Genomic DNA, 20,207 nt, shown 5'->3' with positions numbered 1-20,207 from the left:
CCATAGACATTCCTACTTCCAAGCAGAACTCAGTGATCTTTACGTAATACTGACACTACAAGGACCATCGAATAATTCGCATAAACAAGACTTACAATAAAATAATTTAGTTTTACAATATTCTTCCATGTGATAAATAAATTAAAATATCGCAACATACTCCAAAATATTTGTTGAATATATAAGAGATGCGCTAATTAGTTATCTCGTTGGAGTGCTGCGTTAACTGCATTACATGTCGAATTTCACCATGGAGCTCGTCAATTATCCTTAGATTAGTTATTGTAACATGCGAAGGTGATATTTCAAGCTACAGTTGAGTACGTTTTACAGCAATTTCAGTATTAGTCTCAGTTTTTTGCACGGTATTCTAAGAATTTATGCTTGATTGCCTTTCATGGTACTGTCAGTGACTGTATGAAACTCTTTAAATAAATGTTTAGTCGTTTGATATGTGAGGAAATAAGTTTTACAGTAGTTTCATTAAATGCTCTGTCCCCCTCCCCCCCTCCCCCCTCCCCCATGAGCCATAGATCTTGCCGTAGGTAGGGAGGCTTGCGTGCCGCAGCGATACAGATAGCCGTACCGTAGGTGCAACCACAACGGAGGGGTATCTGTTGAGAGGCCAGACAAACGTCTGGTTCTTGAAGAGGGACAGCAGCCTTTTCAGTAGTTGCAGGGGCAACAGTCCAGATGATTGACTGATCTGGCCTTCTAACACTAATACTGCGAACGGCTGAAAGCAAGGGGAAACTACAGCCGTAATTTTTCCCGAGGGCATGCAGCTTTACTGCATGGTTAAATTATGAAGGCGTCCTCTTGGGTAATTTATTCCGGAGTAAAATAGTCCCCCATTCAGATCTCCGGGTGGGGACTACTCAAGAGGACGTCGTTATCAAGAGAAAGAAAATTGGCGTTCTGCGGATCGGAGCGTGAAATGTCAGATCCCTTAATCGGACAGGTAGGTTAGAAAATTTAAAAAGGGAAATGGATAGGTCAAAGTTAGATATAGTGGGAATTAGTGAAGTTCGGTGCCAGGAGGAACAAGACTTTTGGTCAGGTGAATACAAGGTTATAAACATAAAATCAAATAGGGGTAATGCAAGGAGTAGGTTTAATAATGAATAAAAAAATAGGAGTGCGGGTGAGCTACTACAAACAGCGTACTGAACGCATTATTGTGGCCAAGATAGACACGAAGCCCACGCCTACCACAATAGTACAAGTTTATATGCCAACTAGCTCTGCAGATGATGAAGAAATTGATGAAATATACGATGAGATAAAAGAAATTATTCAGGTAGTGAAGGGAGACTAAAATTTAATAGTCATGGGTGACTGGAATTCAAGAGTAGGAAAAGGGAGAGAAGGAAACATAGCAGGTGAATATGGATTGGGAGTAAGAAAAACTGTTAAAACACCAGACGTTGCGCCTTTTTCTACTTAATTAGTAAAGAAATTAGTCAGTCAGGCCGATGAGAGCGCAAAATCAAGCTACCCAAAAGGGAGGGTGTCGGCAAATGTGTTCTTCGTTGCTTTCCTTAGACTGAACAAGCGAGCGATAGAAAAATTGTACGTGGGACGATGGTGAACATGAAACCCGGGCCAAAAGCATAGCAATTCCAGTCCTGTCATCTGCGCTATGGGAACAACTGACACCAATTGTATCTGGCGGGTGGCCTGATTTTGTGTGCGCAACTTGCTGATTGGCTAACTACAATACTAAGTAATTCGGAAACGGCGCAACGCAACGAACATTTTTTTTAACAATTATTTCCCAGCACAACCTTCCTTGAAATACCCTTATAAGCTTTTCAGAGTGTTTCTGCCACGCACTATATTTAGGGTGATTCCTTGTTGATTTGACAAGATTTCAAGGATGATGGAGAAGAGCAAATGTATCAGTTGGAGGGAAGGGAGCCACTGTCCGGAAACGACCAAGTCTAAAATTGTTCTGATATCTCGGAAAACGAAGTTCTTCCACTGGAAGCTCTTTGCTTCTTATGTTTTGAAAGGAGGTAGTACGGACCAAAAGAAGAATAAATTTTCTGAAAAACATGGATTATAAAATGCATACCTGAAAAGCTATGAGCACTAGTTCGGTAGAGGACATGCTTCACTGTGGCAAACATAAACAAGTGCTCATAGCTCTTGTGATATGTACTTTAGTGCTCATGTTTAATGGACGCTTTCTTCGACTACACACTAGCTTCTCACAAAAGATGGAAAGCAAAGGGCTTGCACTAGATTATGTCCTGTCAGAAGGATATAACTTTCGACTTGGCCATTTCGGTACATGGCCGCTACCTCATTTTGATACATTTATGCTTCTCCATGATCCCTGAAATTTTGTTAAGTCATCACGGAATCACCCTGTCTCTCTCTCTCTCTCTCTCTCTCTCTATATATATATATATATATATATATATATATATATATATATATATATATTATACTCGTATGTATGCCATTCACTTATGTGTTAATGAATGTCATACACGCAATGTGCTTACATATGATTTTGAACTGTGCACTATTCATGCTTGGCAAATAAGGAAAAACGTGTATTTCTTTGACGACAAGGCCATGCGGCGGCGCTGTTTTCTCTAACGTTGCACAGGGTATTTTACAACGTTTTGACGATTTGGGATCTGAATAACGCACTCTAAAAATAAGATAAAGCTATGGTGGTGCCGTCTGTCAGTAGTGTGGAGTGACAGCATTCGTCCCATGTACAGGTCAGTAATCATGCTATACTGGTCGAGACACGGTGGAGTGCAATTTTCACTGCGGCGAATCCGTCGTGCGCGCACAACGTGCCCTTCGCAAGCATTTCAAGGTTCAGCCGCGATATCCATTTTCTGTTCGTGGAACAATACTAGACTGGGTAAGAAGCCTCCGTGCCACTTCCACTGCATCAGATCGAATCGTATCGAAAGTCAGCCATCCCTCGAAAAACCTTTCGAACTCCCGAGAACATCGAAAGTGAGCGTAGCAGTCTGCAGGCAAGCCCTCGTCTCTCGTTACGAAAATGTGGTTCCAACAACACTTTACCACATGTCACCCATTCAAAAATACCACGCAAGTTCTCCATGAAACGGCTGGTAACTGCATAATTTGCAAACGCTCTTCTGTCGAACGGCCATCTCGCGTACCTTATTTAAACGTGCCAGTTTTTCACCTGTGGGGCTATTTAAAGCAGAGAGTGTACTCCGACCGGCCGAGAAGTTAGGAACAGTTAAAAGATCGAAATCGCGATGAAATTCCAGAATTCCTGCAGCAGTTACGGAAGATGGGTTCAGAAACTAGGCAAACGTTTCGAGTATTGTGTAGCCGTGAGTGTTCGTCATTTGCCCGATGTACTACTTCGTAAAATTCGTTTCGCGATTAGTTTGTATGTTATTCAGATCTGAAATAGTCCATTGTGAAAGACCTTATATATGCAGTAAACGAAAGGTTTACATGCTAAGAATGCTGGCATATATACAGAATATTTTATGTTGTATTGGGAAATCTTAAAACCAAATTTTTTTGAGAGTAGAAGAGTTACACTAAAACTTTATGACCCTGTTTCTACCTTGGAGGATACTATGGCATATACACTGAAGGGCCAAAGAAACTAGTACACCTGCCAAATATCGTGCATGGCCCTAGCGAGCAAGCAGAAGTTCCGCAACACAACGTGGCATGGATTCGACTAATATCTGAAGTAGTGCTGGAGGGAACTGACACGATGGATCCTGCAGAACTCCCTGTAAGTCAGTAAGAGTACGAGGAGCTGGACATATCTTCTGAACAGGCATCCCAGTCATGGCCAATAATGTTCCATGTCTGGGGAGTTTGGTGGCCAGCGAATGTGTTTACACTCAGGAGAGTGTTCCTAGAGCCTTTCTGTAGCAATCTCGAACGTGTGAGGTGTCACGTTGTCCTGCTGTATTTGGCCAAGTCCGTCGGAATGCACAATAGACATGAATGGGTGCAAGCGATCAGACAGGATGCTCACGTACGTACCACCTGTCAGAATCGTATCTAGACGTATCGAAGGTTCCATATCACTTAACTGCACAGGCTCCACACCATTACAGAGCCTCCAACAGCTTGAATAGTCCACTGTTGACTTATAAGGCCCATGAATTCATGAGGTTGTCTCCAAAACCATACACGTACATTTGAAACGAGTCTCGTCCGACCAGGGAACATGTTTACAGTCATCAACAGTCCAGTGTCGGTGCTGACAAGCCCCGGGCGAGGCGTACAGCTTCGGGTCGTGTAGTCATCAAGGATACACGAGAGAGAGCCTTCGGCTCCGAAATCCCATGTCGGTGGTGTATCGGTGAATGGTTCGCTCGCTGACACTTGTTGATGGCCCAGCACTGAAATCTGCAGCAATTTGCCGAAGTGTTTCACTTCTGTCACGTAGAACGATTCTCTTCAGTCGTCGTAGGTCCCGTTCTTGTAGGATCATTTTCCGGCCACAGCGATGTGGAGATTTTATGTTTTGCCGGATTCCTGATATTCACGGTAGACTCATGAAATTGTCCTGGGGGAAAATCTCGACTTCATCGCTACCTCGGAGATGCTGTGTCCCATCACACTTGCACCGACAATAGCGCCACGTTCAAACTCACTTAAATCTTGACAACGTGCTACTGTAGCAGCAGTAACGCATCTAGCTACTGTGCCAGACACAGGCGTTACCGACCGCAGAGCCATATTCTGCCTGTTTACGTATTTGTGTATTTGGATACATATGCCTATACCAGCTTGTTTGGCGCTTCGATATACAACAAGTGTTTAATTGGCGCGGCAGTGGACTACAGCCACGTTTCTCTCACAGTTCAAAACGTCAATGTCCATACATAATGGCAATTTCGGCTTTTCGTTTTTACCTTTCCTTATAGCATTTTTCACTTGCTCCGCCGTAACTGACAAAAGCCGCTGGTGTGCGCAGGCCGGCCCCGGCCAGAGGTGACGTGGTGGCAGGGCGGGCTTCTGCGCGACGCCTCCATCGACCTGGTGACGGACGCGGTGACCGTCAACCGGTGGTTCGTGTCGAGCGTGCCGCGCTCGCTGTGGAACAGCCACGTCGAGTGCCGCGCCGCCTCCTCCAGCCTCATGCGGCCGCTCGTCAAGAGGGTCCACCTGGACGTCTACCGTGAGTACCAGCCGTAGCACCGCTGTAGCAGCGGCCTCAGACACTTTGCAGATGACGCAGCTATTAATAATGTAGTATAAAATAAATAATAAATAAATAAAATAAAATATTAATTATTGTATATGTATGATAGGGATTGGTTGCAATTAATATTTGCTTATCTGGAACGTGGACGTTTAATTATTTGGTATCAGACGCTTGACAATGGCTTTTTCGTAAATGCAATGTTATGCGTAGTTGACCGTGAAATGTGACTCAAATAATCGGACTTCCTATTTAAATCGTTTCCAAAGACTGCTGCGCTAGGTGCGGACTCAAAATCTCAATATTAGAATAATTTGCCAGCCATGTCAATAAGTCGTACAGAGGTGACTGTCTATTTCATAAACATAGAATCTTTACAGAGTCGAGTGCCTAGTGAGATTGCAACTCGCAGTGTTCTCATATAACATCAAATACGGCGGTGTGCCAGTTAATAAAATATAAGTGCTTCCCGCACCAGCTATTGTTCAAGACCTACTTCTTCTTAATGAAACATAAGAGTGTCGTAATTGTATTTTTGTTTTATCAGCGACATAGCGCTGCAGTTCTGTGCCAAAGGCTTTATTTGTTTGTCAGAGATTAATTATTTAATTAAGATTTCGCGTTTACGAGGAAACTCACGCACGGCATGCAAAAAAAAGGAAAACTTCGCAAATACTCGGTAAGATCGTTTGAGGGAAGGTGAACTTTCACGGGTCGCGCGGCTCGTCCCGTCGGGGGTTCTAATCCTCCCTCGTGCATGGGTGTGTGTGTTGTCCTCAGCGTAAGTTAAAGTTAGATTAAGTACTGTCTAAGTCTAGGGACCGATGTCCACGGCAGTTTGGTCCCGTAGGAACTTACAACAAATTTCCGAGGTGAACTTCTTGGCCGAGACAGCTTGTAGACAACCTTTATTGTTCATTACCGGTTTCAGTAAGTGTGGTTTTTTCAGATCTCGATAGAAGGCTATAACACGTCTCCTGTACCAGCTGTACAACAACTCTTTCTAAAACATTGACAGGTAAGTGAGGGATGAGATGAAAACGATGCATCGGTAAGTCAACGTTATAACCACAACATTCTACATCTACATCTACATCCATACTCCGCAAGCCACCTGACGGTGTGTGGCGGAGGGTCCTTTGAGTACCTCTATCGGTTCTCCCTTCTATTCCAGCCTCGTATTGTTCGTGGAAAGAAATATCGTCGGTATGCCTCTGTGTGGGCTCTAATCTCTCTGATTTTATCCTCGTGGTCTCTTCGATAGCCGGCCGAGCGGTTCTAAGCGCTTCAGTCCGGAACCGCGCTGCTGCTACGGTCGCAAGTTCGAATCCTGCCTCGGGCATGGATGTGTGTGATGTCCTTAGGTTAGTTAGGTTTAAATAGTTCTAAGTCTAGGGGACTGGTGACCTCTGATGTTAAGTCCCATAGTGCTTAGAGCAATTTGAACCATTTTCTCATCGAGAGATATACGTAGGAGGGAGCAATGTACTGCTTGACTCCTCGGTGAAGGTATGTTCTCGAAACTTCAACAAAAGCCCGTACCGAGCGTCTCTCTTGCTCAGTCTTCCACTGGAGTTTATCTATCATCTCCGTAACGCTTTCGCAATTACTAAATGATTTTGTAACGAAGCGCGCTGCTCTCCGTCGGATCTTCTCTATCTCTTCTATCAACCCCCATCTGGTACGGATCCCACACCGGTGAGGAGTATTCAAGCAGTAGGCGAACAGGTGTACTGTAACTTACTTCCTTTGTTTTCGGATTGCATTTCCTTAGGATTCAGAGTGATTCGTGAAATGATGGTGTCCGTAGCACACACTACTTCATTGCAGCCCTTATAGTGGTGACAGGCCGCAATGAAGTACACACTAAGGTCTGGTATGGGACTTATCGATGCATTGTTCATCTTGTCTCTCGCATACAGTACATGGTAGCATTTTAGAGAGAGTTCTTGAACAATGCGTGTGGCAGACATGTTAGAACCCTCCATCGAGGTCTGACGATTGGTAACCATGGTCACCGAAACCGAAATCGACAGTAAAGATTGTTTACAAGCGATCTTGGCTAGAATTTCAGCTTCTCCCAGGCAATTACTACAGATCGCCTCTTACCACTCAAGATGAGTAAACTGATTAAGTAAGATACTGGTATGATTTCAATGTGGTCCAGTCTTCGGCAACACTATTCTAAATGAAAGGTACAAATTAATTCTTGAGGGTACTTTTGTTCTGTCGTTGTTACTTGAAAAATTCGTGTTTTTCTTTAACCAGACCCGTTTCGGTTTATTGAGGTAAAGCATCATCAGTGGTCTGTAATTAAGTCATTTACATTTACATTTGCTTTAATATCGAAAAAAAGTTCACTAACAGTATGTTGGTTTGTACTTACGATGATGTTCGCTTGATTTCTCGCTTACATCTGGAAATGCCGTCTTCTAGTACATTGTTGATATTTTCCTTCTTTAGGCACTGGTAGTTCTGGTTTGATTTTTAGGTGTTCTGCAGCACTATTCATTTCTTGCATGGTGTGAAAAACATAAGAAATGCCTAGTACTGCCAGAAAACTAAAAATTAGACCAGAGCTACCAGAAGAAAAATATCAACAACATGATAGCAGACGGCATTTCCCGATGTAAGCGAGAAATCAAGCGAACATCACCGTTAGTATAAACCAAAATATTCTTAACGAACTCTTTTCCGATCTTAAAGTAAATCAAAATGTAAATAGCTTAATTGCAGACCACTGATGATGCTTTACATCAATAAACCGAAACGCGCCTGGAGAAAAAAAATACACATAACGCAGCTCCTAAGTAAATGGCACCAACATATGGCCAAGATACGAAGAGAAATTTTAATTTTATGACGTAATTAACCAAAACTGTATCGTTTTAGCAACTGCAAGGGGTTTTACACAAACTGAAACATTCAGAAACAACGTTGTAATATGGCTGTGAACTCATACTTCAAGTTACACATGGCCTCATGATTAGTTCCATAACTTTTGCAGTCAAATTCATCATAATTAACATTAGTTAAAACTTCACTGAAGGGTTTCCCATCCAAACTGATTCTAACAAAACCACTGTGAGCCATTTTTACAACATAATTCTACATTCTGACATCTTTTATTACCAGTCCACGAGCAGCTCACCTCGACTCCGTCCGTTTCGTCTTCACATCAGCCCCAATCTGACTAACACGGTCGCCCTTCCTGCTCAACCACTCGCCTATTCACACCGAGTTGTGGTGGTGGTGGTGGTGGTGGTTGGTTCAAATATAGGCAGACATTTATTTCATTCACACTTTCATGCACTCACACAAACCCTGTTGGAAAATTGTTAGATGGAAAGAAGGAAGGTGACACAATTAAGACACGAAAGATTCCTACCTTCCTAGTCATGAGCCCAAGTACGACTATAAAAACTGTGAGAAAAATTAATCATTTCTTAACTAAAGATACCAAATTTATTTCAAGAGAGAAACAACAAATGAAGCGAAACAACAGTTACGTTTGAACTGGAACTGACTGGTGCTATGCACTACCCAAAGAGTTAATTCATCTAGGTTAACGAGCACTACTTGCACAAAATCGTGTCTCATAATCTCATACTATACACACTCAAGCTATAAAGGTAAGTAACAACATGGTAGATGCATTTAAACGAGACCAGGGGTGTCCAGCCACTAGTGAACGGGCCGCATGCGGCTCAAAGCAAGTATCAACGTTATCAAAAATGGTTCAAATGGCTCTGAGCACTATGGGACTTAACAGCTATGGTCATCAGTCCCCTAGAACTTAGAACTACTTAAACCTAACTAACCTTTTTTTTTCTCGAACTCGTGACCTTTGCCTCTCGCGGGCAAGTGCTCTACCAACTTCTCTTTTTTTTTTTTTTTTTTTTTTTTTTTTGGAGTGAGGGGTTTTTATTTATTTTATATGAAGAACGGTAGGAGAAACAGAAACCTTTATTATTCACAAAATACACATAGTACGTCCTGACACATGATAACTGTCCTGGAAGGAACCTCGCTGCCGTCCAACAATGCAGCATGAAATAACAACAAAATCAAAGTGGGGCCATCTCCGGCACCCTAAAGAAAAGTATTTATGGATAAGAAAACAACATTTGAAGTACATCCATTTGCTAACTGTTCAAGCGTGAGTTTTTCGTAGGTCACATACTCGCATAGTGTTCTTAGTCGATCACATTACTTGGTCGGTTTCACAACGAAAGCACCGCCGCTCATCTTTGCGCACCCGTCACACCCCAAGTATATGGCGGGTCCGCAAAAACCGTTACTAGGAAATTGGCATACCAATCCTTGTACTTTTGTAGCCGTAATAGTTTTGTGTGTCCATTTGCAAGTATTGCCAGTAATCCAGGACGTTCAGTAAGTTCGTACGTCTGTCTCTATAGATGTAATGGACCGTCATACCTGTGATCCACGCCACTGCATTCGTCTTTATTACGCGGAAAATACGTTTCCTCTGGAATAAATACTATGTCAGAACAGACTGCTGTATAAATAGTGCGCCGCGTGAACGCTGTTATCTTTCTTGCGAGAGTCCAGACAGCCAATGCCTCGCCGCAGACCAGCCGATGGTCGTCCGTATCCAGCACGCCACATTGCTGACACAAGGGCGAATCCGCCAAATGCATTGCGTACTTTTTATCATTTGTAGGGTATTTTCGGTTGACGACAATGTACCATGTTGACCTGACAGATGTAGGTAGGTGGGGGGTGGTGGACCGTGCGCCACACCACGTGCCAATTAACAGCTGGATGTTTGCGTTCCACCCTACTCCGGGGGATCTGTCGAAGAAGCAGATGGTCACGTCCTTCGATGTCGACTGTCGGGTCGTCGGTAAACGCTCTCGAACTTAACTGTGTTCCAAGATGAACGTGCGCACATACGTTAAAGGGGGTGATATATGGCCGACACTGACTGGAGGAAGATGCGATGTTGGTACGAGTTCTTCGATGATCGTCCCCGTAAGCGAGTGATTCCTGTTGCGCCACCGTTTGAGCATAGTATTAATATACATGGCACGCGCCTTCTCGTGCACGTTCACTAAACCAACGCCTCCCTCTCGCGCTGGGAGGGTAAGCGTGTTGTACTGTACCTTAAAGAGTTGTCCCAGGCACACGTAGTACCCAAAAGCCGCGTGATTCCTCATAGGCATCGTGCGCGTTAAGGGGAGAAGGTGTGTCAGGTGGCACATCATGGGCGCGAGATAAAGATTGACGAGTAACACTCGCTGCAGCATATCCATCGACCGTAGGGCGTTTAGTTGTACTGCCGTGCGGACTCTGAGTAACAGTCTTCGGTAGTTGTCCGCAGCCGTTCTCGCTCTCTCTTTATGAAAGGTGATACCCAAACAGCGGAGGGTTTCCACCGCAGGTAAACCGAGCGAGGTGGCGTAGTGGTTAAACACTGGACTCGCATTCGGGAGGACGACGGTTCAATCCCGCGTCCGGCCATCCTGATTTAGGTTTTCCGTGATTTCCCTAAATCGCTCCAGGCAAATGCCGGGATGGTTCCTTTGAAAGGGCACGGCCGACTTTCTTCCCAGTCCTTCCCTAATCCGATGAGACCGATGACCTCGCTGTCTGGTCTCCTTCCCAAACAACCCAACCCCCCCCCCCCCCCCCCAACCCAACCGCAGGTAAGGGTCCTTCCGTTCCTGGTTCTAGTCCACGCCCCACATGCACGAATTGTGATCCAGCGGCCATCCCACACGTCTGTAGCCAATCCAGTGCTGTTTGAGTCTCCCTCTCATTCCGTACGAGGAACACAATATCATCCGCGTATGCTCTGCATTTGAATGACAATTGCCGTAGGGAGATCCCGGCCTGCGAGGCACGGTTCTAAAGCGATCGCATAAAGGAGGATCGACGAGGGGCAACCCTGTCTCACTGATCTTAAGATCTTAAAATACTCAGTTCTCCCTCCGTTGACCACCATCGCTGATCTGGCGCCGTGCAACAGCCGCATCACAGCATTGGTCAATAATGGCGTGACCCCCATCCTGTTCATCACCGCCGCGAGGTACACATGATCCACGCGATCAAAAGCGTGATCGAAATCTACTGCAACCATCACCCCCCGGAGGCGGCATGCAGCCGCGAGGGCGACGACGTCACGATAATCTCCCAAGGCTTTGTGGATATTAAAGATGCCGCCAAGACAAGTCTGATCGGCATGTATTTGATTTGATACGACTTCCCAGGATGCGCATGAAGATCTTGTAGTCACTACTAAGGAGGGTCAAGGGGCGATAATCACAAGGCCGTTTGCCACCTCGGGGCTTCGGTATTGGTATCATGAGCCCTTCCGTGAATTGAATGTGAACCGGTACTTCTTGCCGCAGAAGCTCATTAAACATACATAGCCACATCGGTGTCATAATGGTCACAAAGGCACGGTTAAATTCCAACGGGAATCCGTCTGGACCTGGGGACTTGCTGCAAGCACCTCGTGTAATCGCTTCCTCCAGCTCTTCACACGTAATTTCAGATAACCCGTCCGCTTCCCCGTTCACACTCGTCGCGTCTGGGATCTCTTCCAGCACGTTCCCCAGCTCCCTCTGACCCTCCCCGCTGCTCGCATAGAATCTGCTAAAATGATCCGTGAACGCCTGTGCTATGCCCCTTTGTGTTGTAAAACGACGGCCATCGACGAGATCGATCTCATGTATCAAATTCCTACGTCTTCTTCGTCTTTCCTTTATCACATAATGCATCGAGGGAACATTGTTGGGCAGGAAATCCTGCGACCTCGCGCGTATCATCGTACCTGCCATCCTCTGCGTCGCAAGCTGTACCAGCTTCGCCTTAACTCGGTGGACGGCCGTCTGGCGTTCTGGTGTAGGTCGTTGAGCTAACAGTTCCCGAAGAGCCGTAAAGTAAAACTCAGTGGTCGTGCGCTGCCATTGAGAAACCTCCTTCCCGTAACCTACTAACGTCCTCCGTAAAGCTGGCTTCGCACACTCGATCCACCACTGCAGGACAGAACCGAAAGAATTTCGTCGACGGAGGCAGCCATGCCACGCGTCCTCCACCATGCGTCGGCACTCTGCATCACGCAGGTGGGAGACGTTCATCTTCCAATTACCCCTCCGTCTCCATACCTACTGTCTATCAAGGTTAACCGTACAAATATACGCCTCGTGGTCTGTAAACGCTGTCGGCCATATTTCTGCGTCCACCGTCGACATTGCTAACGCCCTTGAAACGTAGACCCGGTCCAAACAGCCCGCGGAGTGGCTAGTAAAAAATGTATATCCTGGTTGGTTGCGCTACTTCAGGTCCCATGTACCGACTAATTCCATCCCGTTGACCAGCTCCTTAAGTTCTTGGCTAGTAGTATAGTTAGGTCGTTGGTCCTTTCTATCGAGCACACAATTAAAATCTCCGCCGAGTATGCAACCATCGTATCGTCCCTGGAACAACGGTGTAACCTCATGGGCGTAAAAATCTGCTCTGTCCCTTCTCTTATCCGAGCCTGACGGTGCGTATATGTTGATCAAACGTATTCCACCTATGGTCACTGCCGTACCACGGGCAGAAGTCAAATACTCTACTTCGTCTGCAGGTATCCCTTCCTTTAATAGTATAGCTGTGCCAACGCCCCTCTCGTCACACGGGGAACAGTAAATGTCGTAACCGTAAAAGTCCGAGGGGGGAAGTACCCGAACTTCTTGTAATAGTGCTATGTCTAAATCCGCAGCGTTTATCATGTCACTGAGCATCTTGATTTTTACCGGCGTCCCAATGCTATTGATGTTAACAGACCCTATCCGATAAGCTTGTTGCATGGTTGTCAACGTAGATAGGGCACCGTACGGTCGCTAATTCTTCCGTACATAGGCTGCTGTCGTACTAACGTCCCCCGCCGTCCTCTCATATGGTCTGCCGTTATTCCGTACACTCTGCCGGTCTTACACGGGGAGAGTGCGTGGGAGCAGTTCCTCCGGCATCATCTGTTCCCCACGGGGATGGGTCTTCTGACCAGTCCCCTAGTGTACCATCAATGTCGTGTGTTGTAGGCGCCGTAGCCTCCTCAGTAGCCTGTTGCCGTCTATCGAGCTCCTTCGCTGTGTCTGGAGCATCGTCAGCGGTAGGTCGTGTCGCCGTCCCGCTGGCCACCGTTGCATCCACGCTAGTCAGTTCTTCTGTATCCATGGTCGTCTGTTCTGCACCCGTAAACTTCTCAGAATTGTCTGCTAGATCAGAGTGGTCGTTCTCCACCGTGAGGCGGCGCTTCTTCCGGCGTTTTGGTGATCGCTGTTTACGTTGCCGGGCCTTGGAATCAGAGGTCAGCATGGTCTCCAGTTCTTTCGGTTCTGTCCTGGGGGACGTCGGAATCATGCGCCGTCGTATGATCGACGTCTCCAAGTGCCTTATCTGAAGGGGCCGCAAGCGGAACCGAAGAGAGGGCGTCCTGTGACTGCTGCAGGCGGTCCAGCGCAACATCGTCTTTCTGTGGCTCGCCACGATCCGTCGCTGTCTGTGTGTTCTGGTACGCGACTGTCTCGCGGCCTACGTCATCGCGTAATGCGGCGACGTAAGTCATGGGGAGCACAGTCGGATGCGGCGTGAGGGGTGGATCATCCCGTGGCAGCTGTAATAACCTTCGTTGAGCACACTCAGAACGTACGTGTCCCTCCTTCCCACATCCTTGGTTGTCCGTCGTAAATGACAATCGCCCTACAACCGGTGATGTACAAGTATGACGGGACGTGTTTCCGGAGTTCGATCCGTATTTGTCTGACGCTATTGAGGACAGGATACGTCTTGAAACTCGCCCATTTTTCAGCCACGTGGAATAGGACCGTTCCGTAAGGACGCAGGGCATCTCTCACCAATTCTTCTGGCACTTCGAATGGAAGCTCAAAGACGCGGATCGTTCGGAGGCCCATGCCGGCGTGTTCAACTGTTACCGCTCCAACATTCCCGTCCGAATGACAGAAACGAAGTCCTTGTCGGTGTCGAAGTAGTAGTTCGTCACATGCCGCTTCATTGATGAGTTTGACATAGACCACGCTGCTGACTATAGATAAGTGTATTACAACTAGAACGTCAGGTTCGATTTTCACCTCGTCCCGTAAATAACGTTCGATCTCGTAAGCCTTCGGTCGAGCATATTCGTTAACAAAACTAAATTTCAGTGTCGATTGGCGGAACGACAAGGCCATGATTCGTTCTATGTATACCGCCATACACCGCTACACACTTAACGTAAACACCTCTCGCGCAGACGTGCGGCAGGGACGTAAACACCGTCCGAACCGCTGCGACGCCGAAGGCTGACTGCTAAGGACATCACACAACACCCAGTCATCACGAGGCAGAGAAAATCCCTGACCCCGCCGGGAATCGAACCCGGGAACCCGGGCGCGGGAAGCGAGAACGCTACCGCACGACCACGAGCTGCGGACATCAACGCTATCCAAGAAGGTAGCGCCTACATACGCTTGAAAATAAAAATAACATTACATAAAATTCGTTTTATGTAACGTTGTGATAAACTGAATATTTTCAATTTGAAACTCCAGTTACACAATGACATTAGCACATTGGTCGAATTGGTTCACGACGGTGGTTTGTTTTATGCCTAGCGGTTATTGTTAGTACTAAGTACATTAAGTGCGGCCCAAAAACAGTCGTCTTCTTCCAAGGTGCCCAGGCAATGGTTGGGCAACCCTGCACTAGGCTATCCTCACTGCTCTGACACTGGAAGTGAATGGGAGGGCGAACGAAACCCACAGACTTGACACGTACATATTTAGAAAAGTGAGGTTTTCATAAGGCTTGCAATTCCACAATGGCCTTAGTGAGTAGCCTCGACTTGCCCAGTTTCTGTCAATATTTACACATGTGCGGGTACCTCTGCACAGTGCCATTCATACACTGGCTGCCGCTGCCTGCACTCATCAGCCTAGTTTACTTCGCCGCCACTCCCCTCTCCACACCCTCACTATCCTTGAAACCCCACTGGCCTCAGCCGTGCACCAGAGACCTTCGCAATTTGTAACCACGGGTATGTCGATACCCTAGAAACCATCAATGTATCCGCTGCACAACATGTGCATTTCATTACTGCCTGAACTGTTATCGTATACTTCTACAATGACGAACTCGTGTACCTCAAATAAGTGACGGGAATGCAACCAGGTGGCGTCGTCGACAACCGCCAATATTTCGACAGGAGCACATACTACCATTTTCAAGGTATAAATGCAGCGAGTAGGAAGAACCGATCCTCATAAGAGAAATGAGAGCTGGTACGGAAAGATATAAGCGTTGGTATTTTCCGGGTGCTGTTCGAGATTGGAGTAATAGAGAATTATTGTGAAGGTGGTTCGTTGAACCCTCTGCAGGATTTGCAGAGTAAGTGTGAGTTGAAGAATATCTGTAGTAAATGTAGTTCTCAGAACTTATCAAAAATGAAATTAATAATATTAATAATCAACGGGTGAGGCAGAATAAACTCTGTTGCTCTGGTTTTTGATAACGGAGAGAGCAGGATTCCATGCAGAGTTCAAACAAAACCACCATCTCTATAAGGTTACTTGATAATTTAATTTCGACAGCTTCCTTAATAATACTGTACCAGTAACTGGCAGTACATACCAGAATTTCCATGTCGTTCTATTCCATAGGATCGCCGGTGCCAAGAGAATGTTCTGCAAAGGCGGATTTGCTGGGCTGTTGTAAGCATGTGTGCCGCCTATGCTCAGTTCACCGGATCTCCACATTCCTAATAGTCTGACCCGTGTATAACGTATCACTGCTGCAAGGACTGCGGTAGGTGGTGGTGGTGGTTAGTGTTTAACATCCCGTCGACAACGAGGTCATTAGAGACGGAGCACAAGCTCGGGTTAGGGAAGGATTGGGAAGGAAATCGGCCGTGCCCTTTCGCCTGAAACGATTTAGGGAGATCACGGAAAACCTAAATCAGGATGGCCGGAGACGGGATTGAACCGTCGTCCTACCGAATGCGAGTCCAGTGTGCTAACCACTGCGCCACCTCGCTCGGTGAATGCGGTAGACACCCGCCTTGTGGAAACCCAGATCATCCTTTAAGCAAGCTAAAATGACCTTGATCTTGGAAGGTGATCGGAAAACATACTTCACATGATGTTTCGGCAAAGGTACGACCAATCCTGTTTCAAATACTCCCTGCATAATGCAAACACAGGCCATAAATTTTGGTGCCATTTGGAATTATGTCCACTCGCCCAGTGAACAGTTGGTCGATAGAGTAACACTCGTCTGGTCTGCATTTCACTATAACCATTATCACGAGAGGTGACTTCGAGATGAGCTAACTAAGCTGTCAGACTTTCAGTATCCCCGATGACATTGCCCTTTTGAACGAAGGTACGAGATACTACTTAACGTTCATCCGGACGGTCTCAGCCAGCAGATACAAGTCAGTGAGTCGGCTCCCTACAAACAGGATGTCCTAGTGTAGCATCTACCTTCCTCCTGACCAACAAATCAACGAAGGGAAGTCAGCCATCCTTAATCACCTCCATTCTGAAACAAATGTTCGGGTGCAGTGAATTCTGGTGTTCTAAAAAATCTTGCAAGTTCTCACTGCCATGAGGCCAAACAACAAAAGTATCGTGTACACATCTGAAAAAAAAAAACACGCAAGTGTCAAAGCTGCCCACTCCAGTGCACATCCCTGGAAACTTCCATAAATCAATTGGGAATATTAGGTGACAGCGATCTTCCCATTGCTGCTCCATATGTCTGCTCGTAGTACCTGTAGCCTGTTACCTTACGCATAAAGTGTTTTGCTTGAGGGTGTGGCACATAATTCAGGTAGCACGTGAAGCAGGTAGCACTGTGCGGTCTTAATACGGAGTCTCCATCTTAAGCCGCTATCAGATTACTCGGGCACCATTAGGCGCGCGCAGTCGTCGCCTGCCGAGAGGCCGGCGGTATTCGGCGCTCGTTGTGGGGGCGGCCGGGCGTGTTTCGGTCGTCGGGATGCCGTAACGACGTTTTCGGACGGCCCGCGTCCCCACCCCGAGCGCCAGCAACCGTCCTCGTCTGGCGCGGTGGCGGCTAAGCTTGCTAATGAGTTTAGGGCTCATGTTGCGAGCCCGCATAGGCCGCTTAAAGCGGAGCGTTTCAGAATGTGCGCCGCCCGTGTCTTATGCGGGCTTATTTTGGCCGCCTCCCGGACCCTGTAATGCCATTTTACGATAAAGTAACCTCCAAGATGGCGATTATTATAGGATTAAGCCTGTTTACCTCCATGGTAATTTCCTTGAGCCGCACTTGATACCATTTTTGGGAATAGTTGTGGTTACTCGTAATGCTTTCTTTGTTCATTGTGGCCTACTGTGAGGCTAGGAATCGGAGTACAGATGTATCGCAGTTCTCAGTCTGTCGCTTTAACACGTTTTTGAGCAAAATTTACACGTTTTCGACACTGTGTCAACCGTTGGATCTATCTAAATTGTTGTATTACTCTTATAAAATCGGGTTCGCCTAAATCGCTTGTAAATCTTAATATTAGTTACCGGTTTCGAAAGATAGGCCCTGTCATCGTTGGATGTGAAAGTTTAATAAACGAACATTCCAAGTGAAGATGACTTATTCATATATGATTTCATAGAAACGCTGTATGTATTACTGAAGCATTAGAACGTACATTGATTTCCAGAAGCTTATGGTCTTTAAAAACTTGCAAGTCACATCGTGATGATGCTTCACTTTACAATAAAAGATACCAAGGAACATCATCAGAATATAAAGCGCAAAATATTATAAATATAAAACACGAATCATGTTGTACTGGCGTCTTAACGTTATCGTTCGTTTAACACTACTATGGTAAATTAGCCACTACGATATTTGCGCAGGTGGATCTGTATACACTTGTTTACATTGCAGTACTCAACAATCGATACGTTCACACATAATTTCAAACTACATCTATCAGAATACAAATTCTTTCTTTTCTCAGATCCCAGTAAAACTACTTTTGACAAAATCAGGTAACATTTTTAAGTCACAATTTTACGCTGAACTATATTTTGAAAATATACATTGTCATTTCTTAAAATGTAAAATTTCGGCAAAAATATAGTTCAGATTATTTATCTACACATAGCATATTCATCGACACCAACTGACAAAAGGAATTACCATGATAACTTTCTGCTAAATAATATAGACTACTTTCGCACAATGGATTAAATAAAAGACACTGTGGAGTTCGTGGTATAAAGTCGTTATAATACATCATGTGTACTCAAGATATCATCTATAACCAAAATCTCTGAAATATATCTACGATGTATACGGCAAGCGGAAAATGTAAATGTAGAATCAAGCTGTAATTTCGTAGCGCACCACAGAGACGGAAAAACTCTGCTATGGATGTTCATGGCTGGTGGTTTCAACAAAATTACATATGTTTAGCTCATGTAAGAAACCTGTACTTAAAATCCTGTGTAAAGAACTAAAATACTTCAATTATAATGGTAATTACAGTGTTAGACTAATTATACAAAGTCATACAAACGGCAATAGAATGTAATATCTTGCATGGTATCCGCGGTCATAAATATTATTGTCGTCTTCGACTGTCAAAATAATGTTCACGTATTATAAAGCCTCCCGTCACGTTTTCCTGTCTGTATACTAATCACAATGTTTTCCATATGTTCCTTTGTTCCCCTATTCTGCCGAGAACCATGTCATTCCTTACCTTACTAGTCCACCTAATTTTCAACATTCGTCTGTAGCATCACGTCTCAACTGCTTCGATTCTCTTCCGTTCCCGTTTTCACTCAGTCCATGTTCGACTACATACAATGCTGTGGTCCAAACGTACATCTCCAGAAATTTCTTTCTCATATTAAGGTCTATGTTTCTTACCAGTACACTTCCATTCGCCAGGAATGCTCTCTTTGCCTATGCTAATCTGTTTTCTTATGTCCTCCTAGCTTCGTCCATCAGGGGTTACTTTGCTGCCTAGGTATAAGGATTCCTTAAGATAGTCTACTTCGTGATCCGCGATTCTGATTTTAATTTCTCACTGTTCTCATTGCTGTTATTTATCGTTACTTTCCCCTTTCTTCGGTTTACTCTCACAAGGGAACCTCCCCATCGCACCCCCCTCAGATTTAGTTATAAGTTGGCACAGTGGATAGGCCTTGAAAAACTGAACACAGATCAATTGAGAAAACAGGAAGAAGTTGTGTGGAACTGTGAAAAAATAAGTAAAATATACAAACTGAGTAGTTCATGGGAAGATTGGCAATATTAAGGAAAGTGGTAACGCAGGAGCGCCGTGGTCTCGTGGTAACGTGAGCAGCTGCGGAGCGAAAGGTCCTTAGTTCAAATTTTCCATTGAGTGAAAAGTTTAATTTTTTATTTCCAGTTTATGTGACAAACTCTTATGTTTTCATCACTTTTTTGGGAGTGATTATCACATCCACAAGAAAACCTAAATCGGGCAAGGTAGAAGAATATTTTTACCCATTCGCCATGTGTACAAGTTAGGTGGGTCGACAACATATTCCTGTCATGTGACGCACATGCCGTCACCAGTGTCGTATAGAATATATCAGATGTGTTTTCCTGTGGAGGAATAGGTTGACCTAGGACCTTGCGATCAAATGTTTTCGGTTCCCATTGGAGAGGCACGTCCGTTCGTCTACTAATGGCATGGTCTTGCGATGCGGTCGCAAAACACAGACACTAAACTTATTACAGTGAACAGAGACGTCAATGAACGAACGGACATAGATAATAACTAGGCATAAATAAAGAAAGTAAAATTTTCACTCCAGGGAAGACTTGAACCAAGGACCTCTCGTTCTACAGCTGCTCACGCTACCACGGGACCACGGCGCTCCTGAGCTCACATTGTCCATGATGTTGCATATGTGGCCCATGGAATACTCAGTTTGTATATTTTGCTTATTTTTCCACAGTTCCACACAATTTCTTCTTGTTTTCTCAATTGATCTGTGTTCAGTTTATCAAGTCCTAT

The 20,207-nt window shown here is 45.3% G+C and overlaps 1 protein-coding gene across 1 annotated transcript in view; it reads left to right on the top strand.

Annotated features, from left to right (window-relative positions):
• The window catches only part of LOC124613517 (hemicentin-2-like), a 1,448,717-nt gene that overhangs the window by 721,655 nt on the left and 706,855 nt on the right, over positions 1–20,207 (top strand). The window contains exon 5 of the mRNA XM_047142227.1: positions 4,952–5,155. Coding sequence (XP_046998183.1) covers positions 4,952–5,155 — 204 coding nt within the window. The remainder of the gene's footprint in view (positions 1–4,951; positions 5,156–20,207) is intronic.

This window comes from Schistocerca americana, chromosome 4, assembly GCF_021461395.2.
Source record: "Schistocerca americana isolate TAMUIC-IGC-003095 chromosome 4, iqSchAmer2.1, whole genome shotgun sequence".
NCBI classification, from domain to species: Eukaryota; Metazoa; Arthropoda; class Insecta; order Orthoptera; family Acrididae; genus Schistocerca; species Schistocerca americana.
Note: the sequence above shows the minus strand (reverse complement) of the source record. Positions and strands in the feature narration are given on the sequence as shown.